At 46.0% G+C, this 25923-nt stretch overlaps 1 protein-coding gene and 1 long non-coding RNA gene across 3 annotated transcripts in view; one reads left to right on the forward strand and one right to left on the reverse strand.

Moving 5' to 3' along the window:
• Nucleotides 1-2369: 2369 nt before the first annotated feature.
• LOC310761005 overlaps nucleotides 2370-25923 on the reverse strand; it is an 87442-nt gene continuing 63888 nt past the window's right edge. Inside the window, exon 2 of the long non-coding RNA XR_014547173.1 lies at nucleotides 2370-2755. This is a non-coding gene — a long non-coding RNA (uncharacterized lncRNA). The remainder of the gene's footprint in view (nucleotides 2756-25923) is intronic.
• Nucleotides 5678-24184, forward strand: LOC310760675 (uncharacterized protein). Of its 2 annotated transcripts, XM_083609590.1 has the most exons (6): nucleotides 5678-5791; nucleotides 6954-7446; nucleotides 7614-7695; nucleotides 7980-8062; nucleotides 12930-13056; nucleotides 20484-24184. In XM_083609590.1, exons 2-6 carry the CDS (start codon nucleotides 7045-7047, stop codon nucleotides 23084-23086), a joined length of 3297 nt encoding a protein of 1098 aa, XP_083465716.1. In that variant the 5' UTR covers nucleotides 5678-5791; nucleotides 6954-7044; the 3' UTR covers nucleotides 23087-24184. The 2 variants fall into 2 exon arrangements, with proteins under 2 accessions (XP_083465716.1, XP_083465717.1); XM_083609591.1 differs by lacking the exons at nucleotides 5678-5791; nucleotides 6954-7446; nucleotides 7614-7695; nucleotides 7980-8062 and adding an exon at nucleotides 10085-11583.

The raw sequence follows: 25923 nt of genomic DNA on the forward strand, positions 1-25923 counted from the left end.
TTTACCTTCAGTATCTAACAACTCCATCTCCAACTCCCTCCCTCCCCCACCTCTCCATGGGGGTCCCTCCCCAGAACGGCCTCTGCTGTCGGGTACTTGGACACCTGAAGGGCATAGAGTTTGGGTGTAATCTTCGATACCTCCCTCTCCATGGAGGCGCAGATTACATAGGCTATAACAAAGGCGGCATTTTTCATCTCCGCCAAGCTAAGCAGTTGGCTCCTTACCTCTCTCGCCCTGACCTAGCCACTGTGATCCACGTGACGGTCACCTCCAGACTGGATTATTGTAACTCGCTCTACATGGGTCTGCCCTTGAGACTGACCCAGAAACGGGGGGGGGGGGGGCGGCGCTAGGGGCACATTGGAAGATGGCCAACAATACCATCTCTCTGGCTCACACGAGGTAATTAAGAGGCTAATATGGGAGTAATTAGGCTCCTGGCTTTTCCCAGGGAGAATGGGAAAACGCTGCCTCATCCGTGAATGCCTATAAATCACCCTTGAGTTCGAAAGAAGGAGGGGGTGAGGGCACTGGACGGAAAGCCCTTGTGTGAGTTTTTGGCTCTCCCGGACGCTGCTTCTGATCGCGACCCTAGTTGCATGACTCAAGATAAACAATTGGAGAAGAGTAAATGCACATGCTTCAAGCGAAAGAAAGGGAGTATTGATTGCTAATTGAATCGACCTCTGATAAGCTGAGTGACGGGTTGGATTGAACAGAAAACTACATCAAAAGAAGACTACATCAAAGAAGCACAGCTATGTCGGTATGTGAAATGGAGCGGAAACGGGGGGGGACTTTTCTTTTTTTCTCTGTGTGATTTACCTAACAACCCCTCCCTAAGAAGAACCGTCGCACGACCGATAGCAAACGAGATGGAATAATAAACTGTGTGGAAATGAATTATTAACCAGAGGCCTTGTTTTGTGGAAGATCTGGAAAGGAAATGAAAGGCTTTTGGATGACGCAGTTCTAATTGAGACAGGCTTTGTTGCAGGATTTACGGTCAAGAGGGGGAGGAAGCCACGGATTTGCTATTATATCTGAATTCTACGTTTGTTCTGGCAAGAACTCCCCTGAAAAGACTGATGTTGGAGCAACAGGTCTGGGAAAGTTAATGAGCAGACGCTTAGACTGTATTTTACGGGAAATGCTGAAATGGCGTCTGCCGTTCGAACAGGACCTTTGGATTAATGTTAAAATCCACACAGGACTACAACAATGTTTGTTTCAACTCGCTTGTGGAGACTCTCAGAGATTATAAAGAAAGGGGGGAAAAAACAAAAAACGATAACAACAAGAAGATTGGAAGACAATTTGTAAAGGATAATAACAAAGAGATGGAAAGATAGAACTGTGAGCATCAAAGCAGCAGAAATATGAGAGCTTTCTGAGCTTGAAGAATGGGTACCCCCAACAAAAATTTAAAATTCGGCTAAATATTTGGAAATATTTGGAGTTTATTATGTATTGGTATAATTTGGAATTAATGTGATTTGATTTTGGTTTGTTAATAAAAATTATTTTAAAAAAGAGAGAGAGAGACTGACCCAGAAACTCCAGCGGGTGCAGAATGCCGCGGCGAGACTCCTTACGGGGTCCTCGCTGCGAGATCACATTCACACGGTGCTATACCAGCTGCACTGGCTCCCGGTGGAGTACAGGATCAGGTATAAGGTGCTGGTTTTAACCTTTAAAGCCCTATACGGCCTAGGACCCTTGTACCTATGGGACCGCCTCTCCTGGTATGTCCCACAGAGGAACTTACGGTCTTCAAATAAAAACATCCTGAAGGTCCCAGGCCACAGGGAGGTTAGGCTGGCCTCCACCAAAGCCAGGGCTTTTTCGGCTGCGGCTCCATTCTGGTGGAATGCTCTGCCACAAGACTAGGGCCCTGCGGGACTTGACATCTTTCCGCAGGGCCTGCAAGACAGAGCTGTTCACCAGGCCTTTGGCCAAGGCACAGCCTGACTTCTTCCATTGGCAATCTTTGCAGAGCTGTGGCCCAATGGTTGCCATCGGTTTGATTTGAATTAATTTTATAATGAATGATTTTAGAGTGTTGTGTTGTGTTGTACTGTTGTGCTGTTTTATTGTTGTTAGCCGCCCTGAGCCCGGCTTCGGCTGGGGAGGGCGGGATATAAATAAAATTTATTATTATTATTATTATTATTATTATTATTATTATTATTATTATTGAGGTGTCTCAGGGCAGCTGCCTGGCGGCTCTGTCACCTGGAGCAAGAGGTCTTGCTCCGGCTCCAGCAAAAGTCAGGCTGTCAGTTCCTCACAACTGAAAGTCCTGGCAGCGGAGAGCAGGTCTTTGGGATCCTCTCCCTCATAGCTGTCAACTTTTCCCTTTTCACGCGAGGAATCCTGTTCGGAATAAGGGAATTTCCCTTCAAAAAAGGGAAACGTTGACAGCTATGCTCTCCCTACTCTTGTTTCCTCCAATACTCACCATTGCTGGATGAAGAAAGCCTGTGGCACATCTTCAAGAAGAGAAAAACAAGTAATAAATGAAATAAGAAACTGAGAAAATAAGAATCCACTGATTGCCTCGCCTTGTCCTCCGTCAACTGCCACCAACTGCTCTCTCCTCCACTCGCCTCACTGCTAACCCAAAATGGCCGCCTGCAAGTCTGTGATTCTTGTCACCATGGCAACCCCCCCCTCACCTGGACCTGGGCCCACCTGGCTCCACCTATTGGGAGATGATCTATAATGAAATGAAAAAAATGTTTAAGATAACCTTTGTTAAAAGACCAGAAGCGTTTCTATTAGGTATTTATTAGGCATTTTAGGTATCTTACAAAAAAGTAAGAAAAATCTATTCATGTATGCGACAACTGCAGTCAGAATTTTACTAGCTCAAAGATGGAAAGGCGATGAAAAACCAGCAAAAGAACACTGGCAAGAAAAGTTGATGGAATAGGCTGAAATAGCGAAGCTAACTGAGAGACTGAAAGATAAGGACAATAATGACTTTAAAAAGGATTGGGAACCTTTTAAGATGTATATACAGAAACAATGCATAGAAATGAACTCACAGGCAGGATTTGAATGATGCACTTACAATGGACAAATACAAACAGAAAATGCAGTTATGAGGTAAAAATGAGAAGGAAGAGACAAATGTTATAACCTTCATTTTAATATATAAGGAATACAAATTTATAAGAAAAAGAAACAGAGATGTTATAAACCAGGAAGGGAAGTTGAGGGAATTCGCATGGCGGGGGCGGGGGTGTTAATTGAAATTGTAAAATGAAATTTGAATATTTGATTATGTTAACATTTCTTTAATTAAGTTATTTTTTAAAAAAAGAAAAGAAAGCAAAGCAATGGCTCCTCTTACTTAAGGGCCCCACAGACGTCATAGGACACCAGAGCAAATTCCCTTGTTGCTTTTTTGAGTCAACCAGCAATGGGAGTTGCATTTCCTTATTTCCAGGAGGGCTGTTGCTAAAGCACATGACATGCTCTTCACACTTATCTATTAGAAACACAGGCACAAATTATTGTATGTGTGTTTGTATTTGCAAACTACCCCAGTCTCTGAGCGGTGAGATTCCAGGGGTCCCAGGCGCTTCCCCATCTTCGGTTTACTTGGAACGAAAGTCAGCGGAGACTGTGTTGTCTTTATGATATCTAGTTTTATTTACTCGCATACACAACCGGAGTGTCGGATGGAGGGGCTCACAGCATCAAGACCCGAACAGATCTTGCTTCTCTATTAGTCGCAGCTTTGGCTCCAGCACAGAGCAAGCTGGTTTCGGGGTTTCCCACAGCTCTCTCTGGGTCTTGCTTTCCTACCTAGCAGCCAGGTGAGATGGGAGGGGGGAGGACAGCCCCCTATTAGCTGCAGCTTTTGCAACCCAGCTCCCTTTTGGGGGCCAAACTGTCAGTATTTCATTCTCCCATTGCTAGCGTACCATGATACCATGATACTGAAGTCAGTCTGTACAGAAGTCAGTCTGTAAATCACTTCTATCCTTTGTTCTTTGTTCTTTGATTCTGACCAAGAAGGAGACGACTGCGGAAGACAGCTCACGCCATGTTTCTTTGTTATTTTCCGCTGTTGATAAAGCTTGATGTCACATTCCAACACAGTTTGCAGCACATCTGCAAAGAGAAGCACATGGGGACAGGTGAGTCCATCCCTGAGCACCTGGCAAGGCTATTCCAAGAGTTTTCTCCTGGATTCCAAATCCTACTACAGTGGAGGGACAGCCTAGGCCTTTGGGAGATTATCCTGGCCCCCTTCAACCAGAATGTGGCTCCCCAGTCTAACGAGATGTTCAATATCTGGTTTCACTCCATCCTTTAAAAATTTAAATATCAAAACAGATCCCAACTTTCAGAGCATGTAAACCACATGAGTGGAAAGACCGCTGCGCCACTCACAGAAATAGAACTATACTTCCTTCTCCCACCTTTAAAGTAAAAGTCTATGTAACGAATCCAAATCGACCCAAGTCTGCCTTCCTACACCAACCTCAACTTCGCTCTTCAAGCCAAAAGACAACACTTCCCCATCCCCTGGCGAAACCCCCTGGCTTTTCATTGGTAGAGCTGCCACCACGCCAGTGGCGTTTACCTCAGCGCAGCATGACGACTGACTCAGTGAGTGGTGAGATGCTTTGAGCCTCGGGCACTTGGCGGGTTCTAAAATGGCCGTACAGGACACAGTTTGAGGACCCCTGGTCAACACTGACTAGGACATTCTGCATGCCAAACAGATGCTCTAGGGCTCCCCATATTTCACTAGCCTTTCAACGTTATGCTATTAGCAACTATGGAGATTCCACCTGCCTCTTTTGAAAGGAGATCTGATCAAATGAAATAATAATAATAATAATAATAATAATAATAATAATAATAATAATAATATATTTATAATATATTTATATATTTTTCCCCTGCCACTCTGGGCGGCTTCCAACAAAATATTAAAATACAATAGTCCATCAAATATTAAAAGCTTCCCTAAACATAACAACAACCATCCATTTTCAGTCCTTTGAATTAGCAATTAAACATTTCTGGAAAGGGAAATGGCATACTTTTGTATATTAACATAAAAAGCATGCATGAGAAAGTATTACTCATTTATGATGAGAATAGGATTTATTTATTTTGAACTTCACTGGGTTCCTCCTTGGCAGCCAGTGCGATTGTTTCAGGAGGGCTAGAACTCAGGACCCGCTGCCTTGAGGGACATCTAAGAGCAGATGGGCAGGGAAAGGTCTCCCTTGGGAGATGGTGGACTCTCCTTCCTTGGAGGTTTCTAAGCAGAGATCGGACGGCCATCTGGCATGGATGCTTTAGCTGAGATTCCTGCATTGCTGGGGGTTGGACTAGATGACCCTGGGATCCCCTCCTATCTCTCCACTCCGGAATTCAAGGAGGAGCTTCCTTGCCTCCTGCAAAGCCCCTTTCTCTGCAAGCTCTTCCTCTGGTTTCCACCCAAGGGAGGGAGATGCTCAGAGTCCAGCCAAGAGCCTCACCCCCAAAGGATATCTGGGCATTGGCATAGCCAGGGGGGCAGCTGCCCCCTTAATCCATGAAAAATAATAAAAATCTGAGGTTCTGCCAAGCGGGAAAGGGCTGAGCTGGAGGGACTCGGCTTAGCAAGGGTTAAAGGGAAGTGAGCTGCCTTCCTAGAGAGGCCAGGAAGCAAGAGGGGGCCAGGTCCTCCAGAGCCAAGGCCCCTCCCTCCCCAGTCCTTTCCTTGCTTTGGGGTCTCTCCTGCAAGGGCTGCCTCGCTGTCCCCTCCTGGGATCTGGTGAGTCTCCTCTCTCTCCCCCCAGAGGGTGCAGTGGGGAGACGGGGGGGGGGTCCCAGGGCTGCAGCAGGGGAGGATGCCTGGGGGGCCTGATCAGGGAGGGGCCAGGTCTGCCACGCTCTCCTTCCTGGAGATCAGAGGATCCCAAACTCATTTGGCCCTCCGCACCCCCTTTCGGAAAAAAATCTCCCTTCTTTAAACAAAGGAGTCCCTGGGACTTTAACTCTGTGTGACATTGCTCAGCCTCATTGCACAACAGAGGAAACATGTGCAAATGGTTTTCCAAAGCTGGACGAGGAGATGGACTAGCCCCCCCCCCAAAAGAAAACCCCACATGGAGGGAGGAAGGAAGGAAAGGTGGGAGAGGAAGGCCAGGAATAAAGAGAGGGATCCCAGCCCATAGTCTGGCTGCTGCATTGCAGACCAGTTTCCCAGTCGTCTCCAAGGGCAGCTCCCCACGGAGGCCACTGCAGCAATCCCCTCGCACCCAGAGCATGGCATCCCAGGACCACATCCTCTCTGTCCCAAAGGGATTGTTGCTGGCAAAGAAGCCGGAAATGGGTGCTGCTACTCACCGAACCTGCAGGGACCTTGGCATCAATGGCTGTGTGTGTTAAGCTATCTAGCGGGATAATAATAATAAATTACCCGCCTAAATTTCAAGGGAGATGTCTTTGGCTTTGCCCACTTGGCCCTCAGGGGGTTGGTCAGGGACCTGGCCCTCAGAGCAAATGAAAAGGGTCCCCACCCCAGGAGTCTGTCTGGAGAGCGGCAGAGAGTACAAGTGCAAGAAAAGGAGACAGAAGCAGGGGAGGGGGGGGAGCAACTCCTGAGGACCCCCGGGTGAGGACCCCACTAGACCCACAAATGACTCCCTTGTCAATCGGTTCTGACTTCATGCATTGACTGGAAGGGCAGCAGAAACCATGTTGATTAATCTCACAGAAATCCCTTCAGTTGCCTCCACATTTTGCATTGCTAGAAGGCGAGAGACTTGGTTATTCTCCTCTTACTGCTCTTTCTTTTCAAAAAGATAGCTCATGGTCTGGGATGCGATGCAATCCTGCCCTGGTTCCCAGCAAGACTCATCCATGCTTGCTCAGGGAACCATTTCCCCCCCGTCCTACAAATTCTGTAACAGAACAATGTATTTGCTTTGTAGGATTTCCTAGAGCTTTTCATTACAACAGACAGAACTTGTCAAAAGACCAAAGGGTTCCTTCCGATCTCTCAGAGGCTTCCTGAGAGCACAGATGGATGAGCGAAACTCAGCTGGCCCTGGAACAGGAAGAGGCCATGCCAGCCAAACTGGGAGCAGTGGGGGATTCTGGGAAAACCCAGTGCAGAAGATCCTGGGGGAGGAGGACACCCTCCGCTCAGAGGTGCAGAGCCAGCAGTTGAGGCAGTTCTGCTGCCAGGAGGCCAAAGGACCCCGAGAGGTTGGCAGCCGACTCTACCACTTTTGCCACCAGTGGCTGAAGCCAGAAAGGCACACGAAAGCTGAGATGCTGGACCTGGTGATCTTGGAGCAGTTCCTGGCTGTCCTTCCCCCGGAGATGGAGAGCTGGGTGAGGGAATGCGAAGCGGAGACCAGTTCCCAGGCGGTGGCCCTGTCCGAAGGTTTCCTCCTGAGTCAGGCAGAGGAGAGAAAGCAGGTGAGAGAGACTTTCCTCTGGATACTCCCAAGGGGCTCCAAACAGGACAGAGAACATCCCATAATGGTCTGCTGATGGCCCATCCGTTTTCTGGGAAAGCATCCATGGAATGAGATCTCACAGCCTTTCTCCCCATTCTCTGTTTTGAATCCGTGTTTCTTTTTCAGGGAAAGGATCTCTTTGCAGAAATGGACCTGGATTCCTGTGAGGCAGAGAGGCCTCCGTTGGACACCAGAGAGAGGCCACTGGGTAAGGAGGAAGGTGGTTTTTCTCCGTTTGGTCTCATTCTGTTGGTTTTCCAACTCATCTGAGGGTTCTTTTCATCTTGTTTTGCGGGGAGACAGTTGGGAAGGAGGGTCCAGAGGAGGGGAGATGTATTTCTGCACAACTAACATATGAAATGGGCACAAACGTCCAAATGCTCTCAGTTGGTAAGGCTTTCTCAAAAGCCCATCTGTAGTAAGAGATGCCCTGTTTCACCTGTGAGAGAAGCAGGCACTCCAGGTGTCCTGATCACCTTTTTTCTCTTGCAGGTGACACAATGATGCCGGCAAGACCTCCTGATCCGTCTTTTCATGGGGACAGAAGGGAAGTAGTGGCTGTGGAACCAGATCAGGTCAGGGGAAGCTGCCTTGTGGGGACAGAGGCCGAGGGATGGAGCAGTGTCATGGACTGGTTGGGCACAGAGGAATGGTGGGAGGATGCAGCTGGGGAACCAGGAAGGGAAGATGGCTCAGAGTCAAAGGAGTGGAGGTAGAAGAAGGATGGGTGGTCAGAGGGGGAAGAGGGAGAAGCCTGGGAAGAGGAGGTGTCAGAAGCTGAAGGGCGAACAGGGCTTAGTGAGCTGGGAGACTCTGTGGCAGAATGCAGTGCAGAATCAGAGGCAGAAGAGGAAGGAAGCGAGTGGGAGGAGGGAGGTTGAGAGGCAGAGGTGAGTCAGGATAAGGAAGAGCTCCCTCTCCTTTTGCCAGAAGGTGGCTCCCTCTCCTTTTGCCAGAAGCCACCCTCCCTGCTTGTCTCTCAGAGCCAGGAGACCCCGTGCATTGCAGGAATCTCTGCTAGATCACCCAAGACAGATGACCATCCAAAACAGGCTTATTTTATTTCTAGATTGATCACTGAATGCTCAGATTGCTTTCTAAGCAGTGAACAAATCAGAACAAATAGTGGCCTGGATTCACCTAACCAGCCCCATCGGCTACAAAAAGGGGCCTGCCCCCCATTCCTCCCCCTCTCCATGCCCCCATGAACCCCTGGATTTTGGCTCTAGGGCATTGGGAGGGAACTCCCCAGAACAGCTCAGGAGGAGAGGAGAACGTGGACCCTTCCATTGGGGAAACTGGAATGCTTGTGTAGGCAGAATGACTTGGAAAACACAAGGTGGAGTACCACCTATTTGCACAAAGACGAATACCCATAATTAAAACTTAGAATAAAATAAGCATCCAGAATTAAAATGTGCAGCAAAGTAATCCTATTGAAACAACTCCCCTGCGTGAGTGCCTGAGGGCCCTGCTCCTGCCACTCACCACCTGGCCCAGGGCAGGGCCCGAAGCCTCATAAGGACTGCTTGCTGCCCAGGAGGACTCCCCTCCATGAGTGCCTGAGGGCCCCGCTCCTGCCACTCACCACCTGGCCCAGGGTGGGGCCTGAAGCCTCTTAAGGACTGCTTGCTGCCCAGGAGGACTCCCCTGCATGAGTGCCTGAGGGCCCCGCTCCTGCCACTCACCACCTGGCCCAGGGTGGGGCCTGACAGGCCTCATAAGGACGGTTGCTGCTGCTGCTCCTGCTGGCCAGGAGGACTCGGAGCGGCGCAATGTTCTTTTTAAAATGTTATTTAAATTTTCTTTTTTCCCTTTTGATTACTTTTTTGTGGGGGGTAGGATGGATGTTTGGTTGGGCTCGGGAATTTGTTTGATTTTGATTGTAATTTTTTTTATTGTAATTTGATTGTAATTTTTTTTGGTTTGTATTGATTTATTGTGGGTTCTTTCTTTAAGGGTTTTATTTTGTTCTTAAGGGGGGGGGTAAGGGCTGCCGGGGAGTGGGCCCCAGCCCACAAAATAGCTGGGGCATGTTCCATGAGGGGGATGCACTGGGACAACCGATCTCAGTGATCACGGGTAGGAGGAGGAGTTACGCTAAGAGCAGACCATGTCATTACAGAGGAGACAGGTTTAGTCGTTGTTGGAGGACTATCCCTGCCTCCGGGTCTGGTCCTGACTGGACGGATACTAGAATCAGCAAGCGATACCCACAAGACCTAAAGGTGCTGCTGTGCAATGCCAGGTCAATGATTCATAAAACCACTGCCATCCATGACTTGATCATGGATGAAGGACTTGACCTGGCATGTGTAACAGAGACTTAGTTGGATGAAGCAGATGGGCCTGTCCTTGCCGTTGCTTGCCCACCAGGTTTCTCTTACACAGCAACCCAGGACTTGTGCATAGCTGTCAAGTGTCCCTTATTTGAAGGGACAGTCCCTTATTCCAGCGCCATGTCCTGCTGCTGTCCCTTATTGATAGATGTCCCTTAAATGATGTCCCTTAAATTTCAAAGGAAGCAGCTCCTCTCCCTCCCTCCCTTCCGGCCAGGGAGGAGGGAGGCTCCAACTGTGTTGCAATAAGAAGTCTAAGAACGACTGGGGGGTGGAGCTTGCATGCCTTGTGTGTGGCTAGTTAATGCAAGCTGAGGGTGTTTTTGAATGCTGGACGCCATTTTGTTGCACGTGCTGTTGCAAACTTTACAGTGCAAAGCCAGTCTGCGGAGCCATCTTAAGTTGAGGCTGCATAGGCCTTGTGGTGCATGTGATTCAGATTCTATTCAGTTGAACCTCTGGTTACAAAGTTGGTTGGACAGTGTTCTCGAAGCTACCCAGCATGAGTTTGACCAGACTGCAGGAGGACAGGAAGACTGGAGTGCCTGGAACAGATGAGGCTGCAAGTCCCTTATTTTGGCTGCTGGTCCCTTATTTTCAAGGCTGCTGGTCCCTTATTTTCAAATCTATAAGTTGACAGCTATGGCCTTGTGGGCAGGGAGGGGGGGTTGCAGTGCCATGGTCAGATCACTTCCTGGTGCAACTGGACTTCTCCGCGACCCTTCCCCTCTGCAGGGAGGTGGGACCGATTCAGATGGTCCACCCCCGCCACTTAATGGATTCAAATGGTTTCCAGAGAGTGGTAGGGGATGCTTTATCCCATGTTGATGGCCTTTCAGCTGATTCCCTGGTGGCCCGCTGGAATGTGGAGTTAACCAGGGCTGTTGACTGTTTGGCTCCGAAGCGCCCTCTTCGATCGCATGGAGCCTGGACAGCCCTGTGGTTTTCCACGGATCTGAGGGCAATGAAACAATCGCTGAGACGGCTCGAGCGCTGGTGGCGGATAACTCATTCTGAAGCTGACCGGACACGGGTTAGAGCTCAATGCCGAGCCTACCAAGTGGCGGTAGCAACGGCGAAGAAGACTTTCTTGGCCGCCTCTATTGCATCTGCAGAAAACAGCAGCAGGAGACTTTTTCAGGTGGTTTGCAATATAGCAGAACCACCTGCTACATCGGGGCCCAGTATAGGCCACATGATCTCCTGCAATGATTTTGCAAAGTTTTTTGCAGATAAAGTCGCTCAGATTCAGGAAAAGGTAGACTCCACCGTGGGAGCAGGGCCGGGGCAGGAGAGTGCTAGAGCCCTGTCTAGTCAAGTTGTGTGGGATCAATTCCAATCTGTTACCTCTGAGGATGTGGACAGGCTGCTTGGACGAGTGAGACCAACCACCTGTCTCCTTGATCCTTGCCCATCCTGGCTTATAAAAGCTAGCCGGGAAGGGCTGGGCGATGGGCTTTGAGGGGTCGTGAATGCTTCTCTCTGTGAGGGAGCCTTCCCAGACCCGCTGAAAGAGGCGGTTATCAAACCGCTTATTAAAAAAACATCTTTAGCTGCTGCCAATATGGCTAACGCCCAGTCTCAAATCTTCCATTCTTGGGCAAAGTGATTGAGCGAGTGGTTGCTGAACAACTCCAGGCACGCCTGGAAGAAGCGGACCATTTGGATCCCTTCCAGTCAGGATTCAGGCCTCATCATGGGGACTGAAGCTGCCTTGGTCGCACCGGTCGATGATCTCTGGCGGGCTAGGGACAAAGGTAAGAGCTGTTTCCTAGTTCTGCTGGCTCTCTCAGCAGCGTTTGATACCGTCGACCATAACATCCTTCTGGACCGTCTTGAGGGGCTGGGAGCTGGGGGCACTGTCATCCAGTGGTTCCGCTCCTTCCTCCTGGGCCGTGTTCAGAAAGTGGTGGTGGGGGATGAGTGTTCAGACCCCTGGGCTCTCACTTGTGGGGTGCCTCAGGGTTCCGTCCTCTCCCCCATGCTTTTCAACATCTACATGCAGCCGTTGGGAGAGATCATCAGGGGGTTTGGGCTGGGTGTTCATCAGTATGCGGATGATACCCAGCTCTACCTCTCTTTCAAATTGGACCCAGTGAAGGCGGTGAAAGTCCTGTTTGAAAGTCCTGTTGGAGGATGGATGGCAGCTAACAGATTGAGGTTGAATCCTGACAAGACAGAAGTACTGTTTTTGGGGGACAGGAGGCGGGCAGGTGTGGGGGGACTCCCTGGTCCTGAATGGGGTAACTGTGTCCCTGAAGGACCAGGTGTGCAGCCTGGGAGTCATTCTGGACTCACAGCTGTCCATGGAGGCACATGTCAATTGTGTGTCCAGGGCATATGTTTATCAGCTCCATCTGGTACGCAGGCTGAGACCCTACCTGCCCTCAGACTGTCTCACCAGAGTGGTGCATGCCCTAGTTATCTCTCGCTTGGACTACTGCAATGCGCTCTATGTGGGGCTACCTTTGAAGGTGACCCGGAAACTACAACTAATCTAAAATGTGGCAGCTAGACTGGTGACTGGGAGCTGCCACCGAGACCATATAACACCGGTCTTGAAAGACCTACACTGGCTCCCAGTACGTTTCCGAGCACAATTCAAAGTGTTGCTGCTGACCTTTAAAGCCCTAAACGGCCTCGGTCCTGTATACCTGAAGGAGCGTCTTCACCTCCATTGTTCTGCCCAGACACTGAGGTCCAGTGCCGAGGGCCTTCTGGCGGTTCCCTCGCTGCGAGAAGCCAAGTTACAGGGAACCAGGCAGAGGGCCTTCTCGGTAGTGGCACCCGCCCTGTGGAACGCCCTCCCACCAGATGTCAAAGAGAAAAATAACTACCAAACTTTTAGAAGACATCTAAAGGCAGCCCTGTTTAGGGAAGCTTTTAATGTTTAATAGATTATTGTATTTTAGTGTTTTGTTGGAAGCCGCCCAAAGTGGCTAGGGAAACCCAGCCGGATGGGCGGGGTATAAATAAATTATTATTATTATTATTATTATTATTATTATTATTATTATTATTAACAGGAAGGAAATAACAGAGCATTGTGTAGCAGATCATATTTCTGCTGTCTCAGAGGAGGACATTTCCCTTTTTCTTTTAGGGTCCAGTGTGCTTTGAAGATGTTGCTGTTCGTTTCACGGACGAGCAGTGGGCATTGCTGGATCCTGACCAGAGAGCTCTGCATAAGAACGTCATGGACGAGAATTGTGGGATATTGGCTTCTCTTGGTAAGGCTCCCTGTGGGATCGTCATATCAACCTGGAAATTCAAAAAATACCTCAATGTGACCAACCTCATATATTTTCACAGAGCTCAACAGTGCCCCCTATAACACCTGGGAACCTAACACCCCCACAATAAAGAGTAAATTACAGTTTTTTCTTTGAACAGCCTACCTCAAATTATTCCTTTTTCTACCAGGATTGGGCTGGTCTGAACTTCCCAGGCCATCTTCAATGTCAGCTTCAGAATTGTTAGGAAAGCTAAGTAGCTTCAGGTTTTTGTTTTTGTTGCTGTCAGTCTTGGGTTGACCAAAGCGACGACTGGCAGCGAAGCTCAGGTGCTGCCAGCCAGAGAAGAAGCAGGCCTAGGGAGAGGAGAGTTAGCAGCGGAAGGCAGAGAGGAGGGGGAGAGGAACTGTCATCTGAGTTCTGAACAAAGGGGAGAAGAAAAAGAGAGACAGAGTGACAGCTGTATGAGAGCTACAGGAGTGAGTCAGACGCTGGAATGCAGGAAGCATTCTTTGCCTAATTTAAAGATACTGGAAGAGAAGGTGGGGGCTTCCGTGCTGGGGAAGGGGGAGGAGCTCAGTCTGGGCAACTCCATCTTGTGGGGAGGACGATGAGTAGAGGAGCTCCGTCCAAGTTTGTTGTTTTACCAATACATCTGAAATTCTTAACAGAGTCGTCTCACGTTTGTGGGAGAGACCAAGCCATAAGAAGGACTGACATTGGAGATGGAGGGGATGCCATGACTGGGCCAAACAAAATCCATCCCAGAGAAGAGCTAGGCTTATGGAATCTCAGGTAGCAGTAGCAGTGATGAGGATGATAGAATGGTACCTCGGTTTACAAAATTAAGCTTTTCCAGAACAGGTACCACTGTAGTAATAATAATAATTTTTATTTCTACGCTGCCCATAATAAGAATAAGAATAATAATCTGATTCCATATAAAAAGAACATTAACTTTAAAATGAACAACTTCTACTAGTGGCCAAAATTGTGGAAACCTTTTGTGAAAAGTGTATTTCTGAGGTTTGATGGCTCATAACTCCACCTTTGTGTGGAATAATGCCATAAAATTATATAGCAATGGAAAGATATTTTAATGAAGAATGTAATGCAATGACTTTTATGAAGGAGTATTTATTAGAACAGCAGTCATAAAGAAAAAATGTGAAATCTTTGGTAACCATTGGTATCCTTTAGCTTTCACTACTGCCTTACAATGCCTTCCCATGAAGTGAACCAAGTTTTTAGTTCTGCAACTGTAAGAATGTGAAACCAAGATTGAATTATTGGCTCTGTTCACTGGGCTTTATTGCTGGGTTACTTCTGACTAACAAGTTTCTTTCAAGTATTTCATTTATGTATTTTGAGGCATTTACATTCCCATTAATGACGCAAATTCTGCCCACACCTTTTGCTGCCATACAACCTCAGATCATCACACTATCTGGGTGTTTCACGGTCGGTGTAATGCAAGTAGCATGTAAATCTTCTCTGATTCTTTTCCTTGTGTATTTCATGCCATCACTACCAAGCAAGGAGATTTGGGTCTCATCGCTCCAAATAACACTGTCCCATTGTTTCACTGTCCAGTTAACATGGATTTAATCTTTTCAACCTTTGCTTGAGAGATAACAATGGCTTTTTCCTTAGAATTCTAACATTTTGACCAGTCCTTGTACTCAACTTCACATTGCATCTCGCCATGTCATCTTGTATACACCAAGATGATTTTCTTCTGTCAGGTAGGGACAGTCTCTCCATTCTTCGATCGTCACTTGCCTTTGTGCATGTTTTCCTGCCTTTACCAGTCTGATTTTGTAGTGCCTGGGACTTCCGGGTTAGCACCATCGCCTAATGGCAGATTCCCTCTGAGCTCCGGAGGGAATCGGCTCAGCAGGGGTCGGGTCCTGACGCGCCGGCAACGCGGGGACCCTTAGAAACCACAGGCGTGGAAGCCTGTGGACTTGGTGACTTGGTGGGCACCTTTGCGTCCCCCCGACCCGCGAAGGAGCCTTTTTAAAGGCTGCGGAACGGGGGACGGGGAGCGGCGCGGTGCTGAGAGTCCTCTGCTTCCCCTGCTGAGTGAAGCCGCATGCCATGGACGGAGAGCGCTGACTTCTTCCTTTAAATATCTGGACTAAAAGTAACAACCCGTGAGTAATACGGAAATTGGATTTAAAAGGGAATTTTTTTTCGGATTTGGAACGAACAGGGTAGGCGCAAAGAGGAAGTCCGTCTCCCCGCCTTGTAAACATTTTAAAGCAAGGACTAGCTAACTAAGGTTGAGAGAACATTTTCTTTTTTATTGGATAAAAGTTATTAATTTCACGACTTGGCAGTTTAAGCTATTTGCTGGATGATAAGAGTTGTTTTTAAGAGTTGAAGTGCAACCCCCCCCCCCCCGGGATCCGGGAGTGATCCGCGAGAGAGCCTGTTTAAGAGACATAGAAGATTTTGACAGCTGTCAAACTAGCTGTCAAAGTTGGGAAAGAAAGAGAACATTGTTTCTGTTGTCTCTGCTGGATATATTTGTTACAATTTGGTTATAAATTGTTGGAAACAAGGAAGAATTGATACAAACTAATTTGACTTTTGGTTTTTTGAACTAAGTAACCAGAATCGCTCTAGAGGGGGTTCTGAGACACTACAATGGCTGCAAGTGGAAAAATACTGATGGACTTAAACAGGACTTTCTTTCTACTGGGAAAGTTACAAGAACAAAATGATGTTTTGGCTATAAGGGTCAAAACATTGAATGAAACCGTAAACAATCTTACTGAACTTGGAAGGGACTTGACTCAAGTGTTTGCAATTGAACAAAAGGCCCTTGCAGCAGAACAAAAAGTTTTGGTAGCCGAACAGGAAGAGAAACTTGAGAAACTTGAGAAAGTGGGAAAAGAAATATATGATGTGCTGGAGAGTAAGGAAGGAGGAGCAACAATGCCACAGATGAAGGAAAGCCAGAGGCCTGTCAAGAAGGATACAAAGGAAAATAAGAACTGGATGAGGAAAATTTGGTTTGAATTGGAGAATGAAGAATGGAGAGATCTCCCCAGGAGATCTGAAGACTCTTGGATTATAAATCTGATCAAGATGGAAGTTGGAGCTTTTGGGACATTTGGACTTAAAAGGATTAAGAAACAAGATTTGAGCTCCACTTTTAAATATGGAGATCTGGCTGGAAGAAAAATGGACATTACTGAGACAGAGCTTCTCCGAGTTTTGGTGTTTGATATAAAGGACTATCAAAAAAACCGGCAGAGAGGAATTGAGAGAGAACTACGAGCCTCGGACGTGAGATCTCCAGGCTGACTGCAGATAGACTGATAGACATTGGTGGGGGATCAAAACCGGGAAAAGGGGGGTGGGGATTGGGAATCCAAAGGGTGTATAATTATATTTTGATCTTTTTTATTTTATTTTGTTAGGGGTATTAAAATGGGGAATTCGTGGAAGGGTATTGGGGTCGACCTTAGAAAAAGATTCTAAGAATGGGTACTGAGGTACAAAGATGGATGTTTATAAGTTAAAATTGGTTATATAAAATGAGCTAAATATAACAATGAATTAAATATAATAAGGTTAAAAACTGGGGATAAGAACTTGTTGAACTAATAATTGGAAATGGAATACAAGAGAGGGAGGTGTGGGGAAGTCATGGAAATACGTTGTTGAAAATAAGGTTGTAAACGGTGAATGGTTTTTTTTCTTTTTTTCTTTTTTAATCTTTTTTGTTCTTTCTTTTCTTTCTTTTTTTCTGGATTTTTGGAAAATTTTAATAAACATTTTTGGGGAAAAAAAGATTTTGTAGTGCCTGAGTCTCCTTATACCTCTTCAAAAATATAGAAAGGCCAGCTTTGGTTATGTTTTCCCCAATCTCTCTTCAAATTTCTTCATAATTGTAGCCTTGTTCACTTAATAGTACTATTTTACATCGCTTTCTGGGTGACCCGTCAACTCCTGTGCCATTTCTATAATTTTATTATGTTTTTCAACCTCACTAAATGAAAGAACACAAAAAAGCAACCAACTTGATAGCAATCACATAACACATTGACAAAAGTAAACCTAAGCAAGTTGTGCTTCCTTTTTCTGGTTAATTGACTATAACATTTGATAAAATACGAGTAATTGAACATACTTGCATTCAGACAAAATTACTCTGTAGAGACCCTTTTCATATCCCACAAAAATGCCTCTGGCATTCTTTACTCCACCTGGAGCTTCTGTCCTCACATGAGACCCAACAACCTTGAAATGGGCAAACGAAGGTTTTCTATGGAACAGTTTCTCAAAAGGAGAACTTCCCAACTCTTTTGATACCTTTCTCAACCACGTATAACAAAACGACATTAGCAACTCCGCCCAGTACTCATGTGGCAGATGTGAACTAAGCAATTGCGCATTCATCCCCTTTTGCAATTCTTTGTTCACCCGTACACAGACACCCCTGTTCCATGCTTCCGCTGAAACAGCAACCTTGTGTCTTATCCCTTTCTTCTGCAGGAACTCCTGAAAATCCTGTAAAAGAAAAATTTGCTTCTCATCTGTTAAAAGACAATCAATGTTAGCATCATGCATATTTTTAACCTTGTCACAAAACTCCTGAAACCTTTCCAAGGCTTCCTGTGGCCTCTGTAACATATAAATCCAGACAAAGTTAGAGAAATGATCCACACACACAAGATAAAATCTTGCATTGCCTCTAGATGGTTCTAGAGGACCAATCACATCAGCATACACCCGCTGAAACGCTCTGTCGACCCTGGCCATCTTCTCGGCACTCGTTTTGGTCACACCTGCGAGAGAAATCAAGTTAGACTCAGAATTACATTCCATGTAATCACTTTGCTCATAAGTCAACAAATACAGTCCATCTTTCTCTCTGGCAGAAAGATACAACTCTCCATCTTTGAAGATCTTGCAGCTCTCAGCATCATAGGACAGTTTCAGTCCTTTCTTTGCAATCTGCGAAACATTCAGCAGATTGAACTTCAATTCAGGAACCAAGTAAACATTGTGTATAGTCAGGTTCAGACTCTTAAGATACACAGTCCCTATCCCGCTCGCTTCCAGCTCCTGACCGTTGGCTTGTTTCACAGCGAAGCTTTGCTTCTTAAACGTTGAAAAGAGTCCTCTGTGTGGGGACATATGAAAAATACAGCCCGTGTCGATTATAAACGAGTTTTCAACATCTGGCGTGGTTCCTTTCGCCATCAAAGCCTTTGCAGGTTTCACTGAAGACTTGGTATGACCTTTGCCTGCTGCCTCAGGCTTTGCTGAGCGGGCCTTAGCTCCTTTTGGCTGGCGTGGCTTCTTGCAGTTCCGCTGAAGATGCCCAGCCTGTCCACAATTGTAACATCGGACAACGTTTAAAGCTACAGCATTCTCTCCAGTAGCAACATCAGTGGGGGAATTAGAACTCCGTTCCTCCCTCCCCCTGTCCTTTACTTCCAGTGCAGCAAGGCGGTCGTGTTCATTCAAAACAACGGCACACACCCTCTCCGCGGTCAAATCTTGAGCCGGAAGGGAACCAAGCTGACTGGCAACCGTTTTGTAAGTCTGATTTAGGCCGTTTATCATCATGAAGCAGAACACTTCCTCCTGTAGACGGAAATTGCGTTCCACCATCTGTTGGCGCAGATATTTCATCTCCGTCAGGTGCGCTTGAACATCTCCATCAGGCGCAAGCCTCAGAATGGTCAGCTTCTCAAAATACAGCAACGCTGAAGAACCAGCATCCCTCTGATGTGTTCTACGCAGCGTCTCCCAAATCTCTCACGCATACTCTAAATTCTGAATATGCACCAATTGGCTATCTGAGACACACAGAATTATGGCCGTCCTGGCCTTTAGATTCTGTGATTCCCAACCTCGCGTTGGTGCTGCAGGGATGGGGTTCTCAATCACCTCAAAGATCCTCTGATTCTGCAGCAGGGCCTTCATCTTTACAGACCAAGATGAATAATTGTCATTAGTCAGGGGAGGGGGATAAGGTAAACCTCCCCCCTTCTTGGCATCCATTCTGAATCCAAGTCTCTGCTCTTACCTCCAAGCCAGTAAATTCCAAAAGTCTATTTTTGGGCTGTTTACTGCCTTCTCTGGCAGGTTGACTGCAAGCTGTTTCAAAGTCCTTGCTAAGATAGTCAAAACAATTCCACTTCCTAGGCTCTCTGACTGAGCCAGTAACTTTCCACTGTACTGACTGTCATTGCCTAGCAACTGTGCATACCTTTCTTCAGACAGGAAATCTTATCAACCACAAGAATTCCTGGTATGCAAGCCTTTGCTCTCAGAGCTGTTTTTCCAAACGCAGCTCCCGTGAACCAGAGAATGAATCAATCTGCGTTCACACTTTTAGCCCGAAATTCAGCATACCTTTTGGGGCTCCGTTGCTTGGAAAACACCCCCTCTCGGTGTCCAGCCGTCTGTTCAGCTTCTGGCTGCACGCAGACGTTATCTTCTTTCCTTGGTGCAGAGGATGGCACACGATCCATCGACCTCTCACCTCTCATGCTGATTCCCATGGATCAGATAACCATCGGTTTCTGCTACCAGTTGTCGGAATCAAGCCTTAGTCAGAGGAATTGGCCATTCTCCAGGTGCCCGGCTTGAGTTCCTTGTTGACCTCCCCGTCAGCGACTCCCGGCAAGACAAGGCGAGATCTCAATCGGCGATCCTCCTCAACGTGAGAAGAACACACCACTCCTCCCCTACTATCCCCAGGGAGGGGAGAGAGAGAGAGAGACAGAAATGTATTTACATGCCTTTATTCCTGTTTTCCAGCAGTATAGAGAAAACGTGTCTGCACTCTCTTAACATCAACAGCAGAGAGAGAATAACTCCTCCCATGTACTTCCAGTACAGGTCAGGTGACACTCTGAGCTAACATCCGGTGCTCAGTGGTGTGAATAGACTGTTCCTTTGTTCCCACGGTACAGTCCCAAAACATCAACATCCTGTTTGGCTTTCCAGCCATCTGGAGCACTCAGCTGCATTGCTCCTTTCTCGTAACACATAACACATTGACAAAAGTAAACCTAAGCAAGTTGTGCTTCCTTTTTCTGGTTAATTGACTATAACATTTGATAAAATACGAGTAATTGAACATACTTGCATTCTTGATGGATTGCATTCTTGATTAAATTATCTTTCCATTGATATACAATTTTATGTTATTCTTATAAAAGAAGTGGTGTTATGAGCTATCAAACCTCGGAAATACACTTTTCTCCAAAAGGCTTCCACAATTTTGACCACTACTGTATATTAAACAAACCAACATTCAAGAACTCATCAGAATCTAATAATAAATATGTTGGTTAATGACAAACAACACAGGTAATGAACACCCCCCCAACTTCCTTCAGTTCTTCTCCATTTGTTCCTGAGGCTCTAATCCCTTTTTGTCTCCATTGCAGATTGTGATGAATCGGAAATCGAGAACAAAGGTGACCACGATAAAATCCCCAGAGAGGAGAAGCCACGTAAAAATTTGGAGTGTGGAGAAAGCTGCAGTCAGAGCTCCCATTCCACTTCCCATCAACAAAATCTCATTGGAAAGAAACTCTATCACTGCATGGAATGTGGAAAAAGCTTCAGTCACAGCTCCTCTCTCACTTGCCATCAAAGAATTCATACAGGGGAGAAACCCTATCAGTGTGTGGAATGTGGAAAGAGCTTCAGTCACAACCACAGTCTCACCTCCCATCAAAGAATTCATACAGGGGAGAAACCCTATCAGTGTGTGGAATGTGGAAAGAGCTTCAGTCACAGCCACAGTCTCACCTCCCATCAAAGAATTCATACAGGGGAGAAACCCTATCAGTGTGTGGAATGTGGAAAGAGCTTCAGGAAGAACTCCCATCTCACTTCGCATCAAATAATTCATACAGGAGAAAAACCCTATCAGTGTGTGGAATGTGGAAAGAGGTTCAGGACACGCTACAAACTCACTTCCCATCAAAGAATTCATACAGGGGAGAAACCCTATCAATGTGTGAAATGTGGAAAGAGCTTCAGGAAGAAGGACAAACTCACTTCCCATCAAAGAATTCATACAGGAGAAAAACCCTATCAGTGTGTGGAATGTGGAAAGAGGTTCAGGACATGCTACGAACTCACTTCCCATCAAAGAATTCATACAGGGGAGAAACCCTATCAGTGTGTGGAATGTGGAAAGAGCTTCAGTCACAGCTCCTCTCTCACTTTCCATCAAAGAATTCATACAGGGGAGAAACCCTATCAGTGTGTGGATTGTGGAAAGAGCTTCAGTGACAGCCACAGTCTCACCTCCCATCAAAGAATCCATACAGGGGAGAAACCCTATCAGTGTGTGGAATGTGGAAAGAGCTTCAGGAAGATCTCCGATCTCACTTCCCATCAAAGAGTTCATACAGGGGAGAAACCCTATCAGTGTGTGGAATGTGGAAAGAGCTTCAGGAAGATCTCCGATCTCACTTCCCATCAAAGAGTTCATACAGGGGAGAAACCCTATCAGTGTGTGGAATGTGGGAAGAGCTTCAGTCAGAGCTCCAATCTCACTTACCATCAAAGAATTCATACAGGAGAAAAACCCTATCAGTGTGTGGAATGTGGAAAGAGCTTCAGGAAGAGCTCCGATCTCACTTCCCATCAAAGAGCTCATACAGGGGAGAAACCCTATCAGTGTGTGGAATGTGGAAAGAGCTTCAGTCAGAGCTCCTCTCTCACTTTCCATCAAAGAATTCATACAGGGGAGAAACCCTATCAGTGTGTGGAATGTGGAAAGAGCTTCAGTCAGAGCTCCAATCTCACTTCCCATCAAAGAATTCATACAGGGGAGAAACCCTATCAGTGTGTGGAATGTGGAAAGAGCTTCAGTGACAGCCACTATCTCACTTCCCATCAAAGAATTCATACAGGGGAGAAACCCTATCAGTGTGTGGAATGTGGAAAGAGCTTCAGTCAGAGCTCCAATCTCACTTCCCATCAAAGAATTCATACAGGAGAAAAACCCTATCAGTGTGTGGAATGTGGAAAGAGCTTCAGTCACAGCCACTATCTCACTTCCCATCAAAGAATTCATACAGTGGCGAAACCCTATCAGTGTGTGGAATGTGGAAAGAGCTTCAGTCATAGCTCCTCTCTCACTTCCCATCAGAGAATCCATACAGGAGAGAAACCCTATCAGTGTGTTGAATGTGGAAGGAGCTTCAGTCATAGCTCCTCTCTCACTTCCCATCAGAGAATCCATACAGGGGAGAAACCCTATCAGTGTGTGGATTGTGGAAAGAGCTTCAGTCACAGCTCCTCTCTCACTTTCCATCAAAGAATTCATACAGGGGAGAAACCCTATCAGTGTGTGGATTGTGGAAAGAGCTTCAGTTACAGCTCCTCTCTCACTTTCCATCAAAGAATTCATACAGGGGAGAAACCCTTTCACTGTGTGGAATGTGGAAAGAGCTTCAGTCACAGCCACAGTCTCACTTCCCATCAAAGAATCCATACAGGGGAGAAACCCTATCAGTGTGTGGAATGTGGAAAGAGCTTCAGTGTTAGCTCCGCTTTCACTTCCCATCAAAGAATTCATACAGGAGAAAAACCCTATCAGTGTGTGGAATGTGGAAAGAGCTTCAGGAAGAGCTCCGATCTCACTTCCCATCAAAGAGTTCATACAGGGGAGAAACCCTATCAGTGTGTGGAATGTGGAAAGAGCTTCAGTCAGAGCTCCTCTCTCACTTACCATCAAAGAATTCATACAGGAGAAAAACCCTATCAGTGTGTGGAATGTGGAAAGAGCTTCAGTGACAGCCACAGTCTCACCTCCCATCAAAGAATTCATACAGGGGAGAAACCCTATCAGTGTGTCGAATGTGGAAGGAGCTTCAGTCATAGCTCCTCTCTCACTTCCCATCAAAGAATTCATACAGGGGAGAAACCCTATCAGTGTGTCGAATGTGGAAAGAGCTTCGGGACGAGCTCCAATCTCACTTCCCATCAAAGAATCCATACAACGGTCGAAAAAACCATTATGCAGCTTTAGGAACCAGGAACCTTTTTAACCAGGCTTTTGGCTGATTGACATCTAATGCCCTTTTTAATAGGTGGTGTTTTTTTGTTTCTTGTTTTTTTTATGTTGTAACCATCCTGAGGCTTTTGGGTGTAGGGAATAGGTGCCAACTCTTAAAGGCCTAGGGGTCTTTGCCCCACCCCCCAATAAAATATTTAAGGATGCCACCCCCAGCTTTGGTGTGTATTTTTCCAAACACAACTTTTTATTCTTCTGCCGCTTGCCATACAATTTCTCTTTCAATTTGCTCTCTTAAAAAATAAACAAAACTAAACGCACAAAGGTCATGAGGAAAACAAAATACAAGAAAATACAAACGTGGACAGGTCCCATCTTTGCAGGTAAACCGGAAAAGTTGCTTTGAAGCTGGGTTTCCCAAGCTTAGGTCCCCATCAGCTCCCGGACTACAGTTTCCATCATCCCTCCCCATTGGTTCTGCTAGCTAGGGATGATGGGAGTTGTATGAAAAACAGCTGGAGACCCAAGTTTGCTTTAAAGGGAAAGTAGGCTGGCCCTGTGACACCCTCTGCTGGACAAAAGCACTGCCCCAGAATCTGAACCACCCCCAGTACTGCTAATTGGAATTAACAGAGCGCAAAACTGAAGTTTGATCAGCACTTCAACCTCTAGGGAGCTTCTAGGTGCTTTCTGCACCACCTAGAGTACCCACAGAATTGTGGCGTCTACTGGCAACACACATAGGAGAACAAATGAAAGACAAACACAAGGGGCAGGAAAAAACCTGGAAAGGGCCATACCAAATGGACATCCGGTGTGAAGAGGTCACTTTCCCCACTGCTGAACAATGCCACAGGTAGAGGAGATAGAATGCTAGAAGTGTCTCCGGGGCAAGGGGAGCTGCTGGGAAACTGAACTACGGGCTCAAAATATTACTTTTTAAAAAAGTTGTTGCCATTATAGGCATTGCCATTCAAATGGCATGCATGCATCATGTGATTGATTGTGCAAGGCGGGCCTTACCTGGCCCCCCATCAATATTTTATTCAAGTCGGCACCACTGGGGCGGGTGGTTTCCAAATTAAATAAAGACATAAATCGCCTTCCTTTGCACATGTCAATGTCCTCATTTATTCTTTTTAAAATTTATTTGCATTCATCTGAAAATTTTACAATATAAGCATACAGGATGAAATCATGGCTTTCTCAAAAACAAGTGAAGCCAGAGAAACCTCTTTTCTCTTTTTGGATGGAGTTACAAAGTTTGTTGATCAGGGGACTGCTGTTGAAATAGTGCATCTCGATTTCAGTAAGGCTTTTGACAAAGTCCTCTGTGATATTTATGTGAGGAAGGTGGTAATATGTGGGCTGAATGAGGTAACTGTTAGGTGGATTTGACTGACCAAACCCAAAGAGGACTCCTTCATGGTTCCTCCTCATCCTGGGGAAAAGTGACCAGAGGGGTGCTGCAGGGTTCTGTTCTGGGCCCGTTGTTGTTCAACGTCTTGATAAGTGACTTGCATGAAGGAACTGAGGGGATGCTCATCACATTTGCAGTCAACACCAAAGGGATTATAATGGCGTCCTCTCTCGTCTTCAGCAACAGACAGGGAGACACAGAACAGCGCAAAAGCACAGCAGAGCGGAAGAGATAAGACTGACTTCCATTCTTACACTTTCCAAGCCTAGGAAAGTAAACAGCTTCATGTTCAAAATGAACTTTCTTAAACACCCTGAAGCCTTTTTGTTAGGTATCCCAAACCAAGAGCTGCCCCAAAAAAAAAGGATATTACTTATGTATGCTACACCAGCGGCCAGAATCTTGATTGCACAATATTGGAAGACGGAAGACATACCATCAAAGGAATAAAGGCAAGAAAAACTGATAAACTATGCAGAGTTGGCTAAGCTAACAGATAAACTATGAGAGAAGGACAAAAAGGACTTCAAAAGAGTCTGGGAACCATTTACAGTGGAAAGAAGCGTATATTACACTTATACCAAAGTCAGAGACTGAGAAGAACCAGGTTAAGAACTACCGCCCTATATCATTACTTAATGTGGATTACAAAATTTTTGCAGACATTTTGGCAAAAAGATTGAAGAGAGTTTTGGTGGGGGAGATTCATAAAGACCAAGCGGGCTTTCTTCCAGGAAGACATTTGTCAGACAATGTGAGAAACATAATAGATATTATGGAGTTGCTGGAAGTTAATATTAATACTAAGGCAGTATTAATATTTGTGGATGCGGAGAAAGCCTTTGACAATATTTCTTGGAGTTTTATGAAAAAGAATCTCCAAGGGATGGGGGTAGGCCAAGGTTTTGAGAATGGTATAGGTGCAATTTATTCTGAACAAAAAGCAAAACTGATTGTAAATAATGTGGTAACAGAAGAATTTGCTATTGAAAAAGGGACACGACAGGGGTGCCCAATATCCCCATTACTTTTTATATCTGTCTTGGAGGTGTTATTAAACATGATCAGAGGGGACCAGCTGGTTAAAGGGATTCAGGTCGGAGCTAAACAATATAAATTGAGAGCGTTCGCAGATGACCTAGTATTAACTTTACAAGAGCCAGACACTAGTACGAGAAGAGTTTTAGAGTTAATACAAGCATTTGGTCAAGTAGCAGGATTTAAGTTGAACAAACAGAAAACGAAAGTATTGGATAAAAACCTAACAGTTGCTGAAAGAGAGAAGTTCCAGAGTGAAACTGGCTTAATGGTAGCAAAGAAGGTGAAATACCTGGGGATTAATTTGACATCTAAGAATGTGAATTTATTTAAAGATAACTATGAGAAATGTTGGTCAGAAGTTAAGAAAGATTTAGAAGTATGGTCAAATTTG

This window comes from Podarcis filfolensis, assembly GCF_964270895.1.
Source record: "Podarcis filfolensis genome assembly, chromosome: 4".
In the NCBI taxonomy this organism is placed as follows: domain Eukaryota; kingdom Metazoa; phylum Chordata; class Lepidosauria; order Squamata; family Lacertidae; genus Podarcis; species Podarcis filfolensis.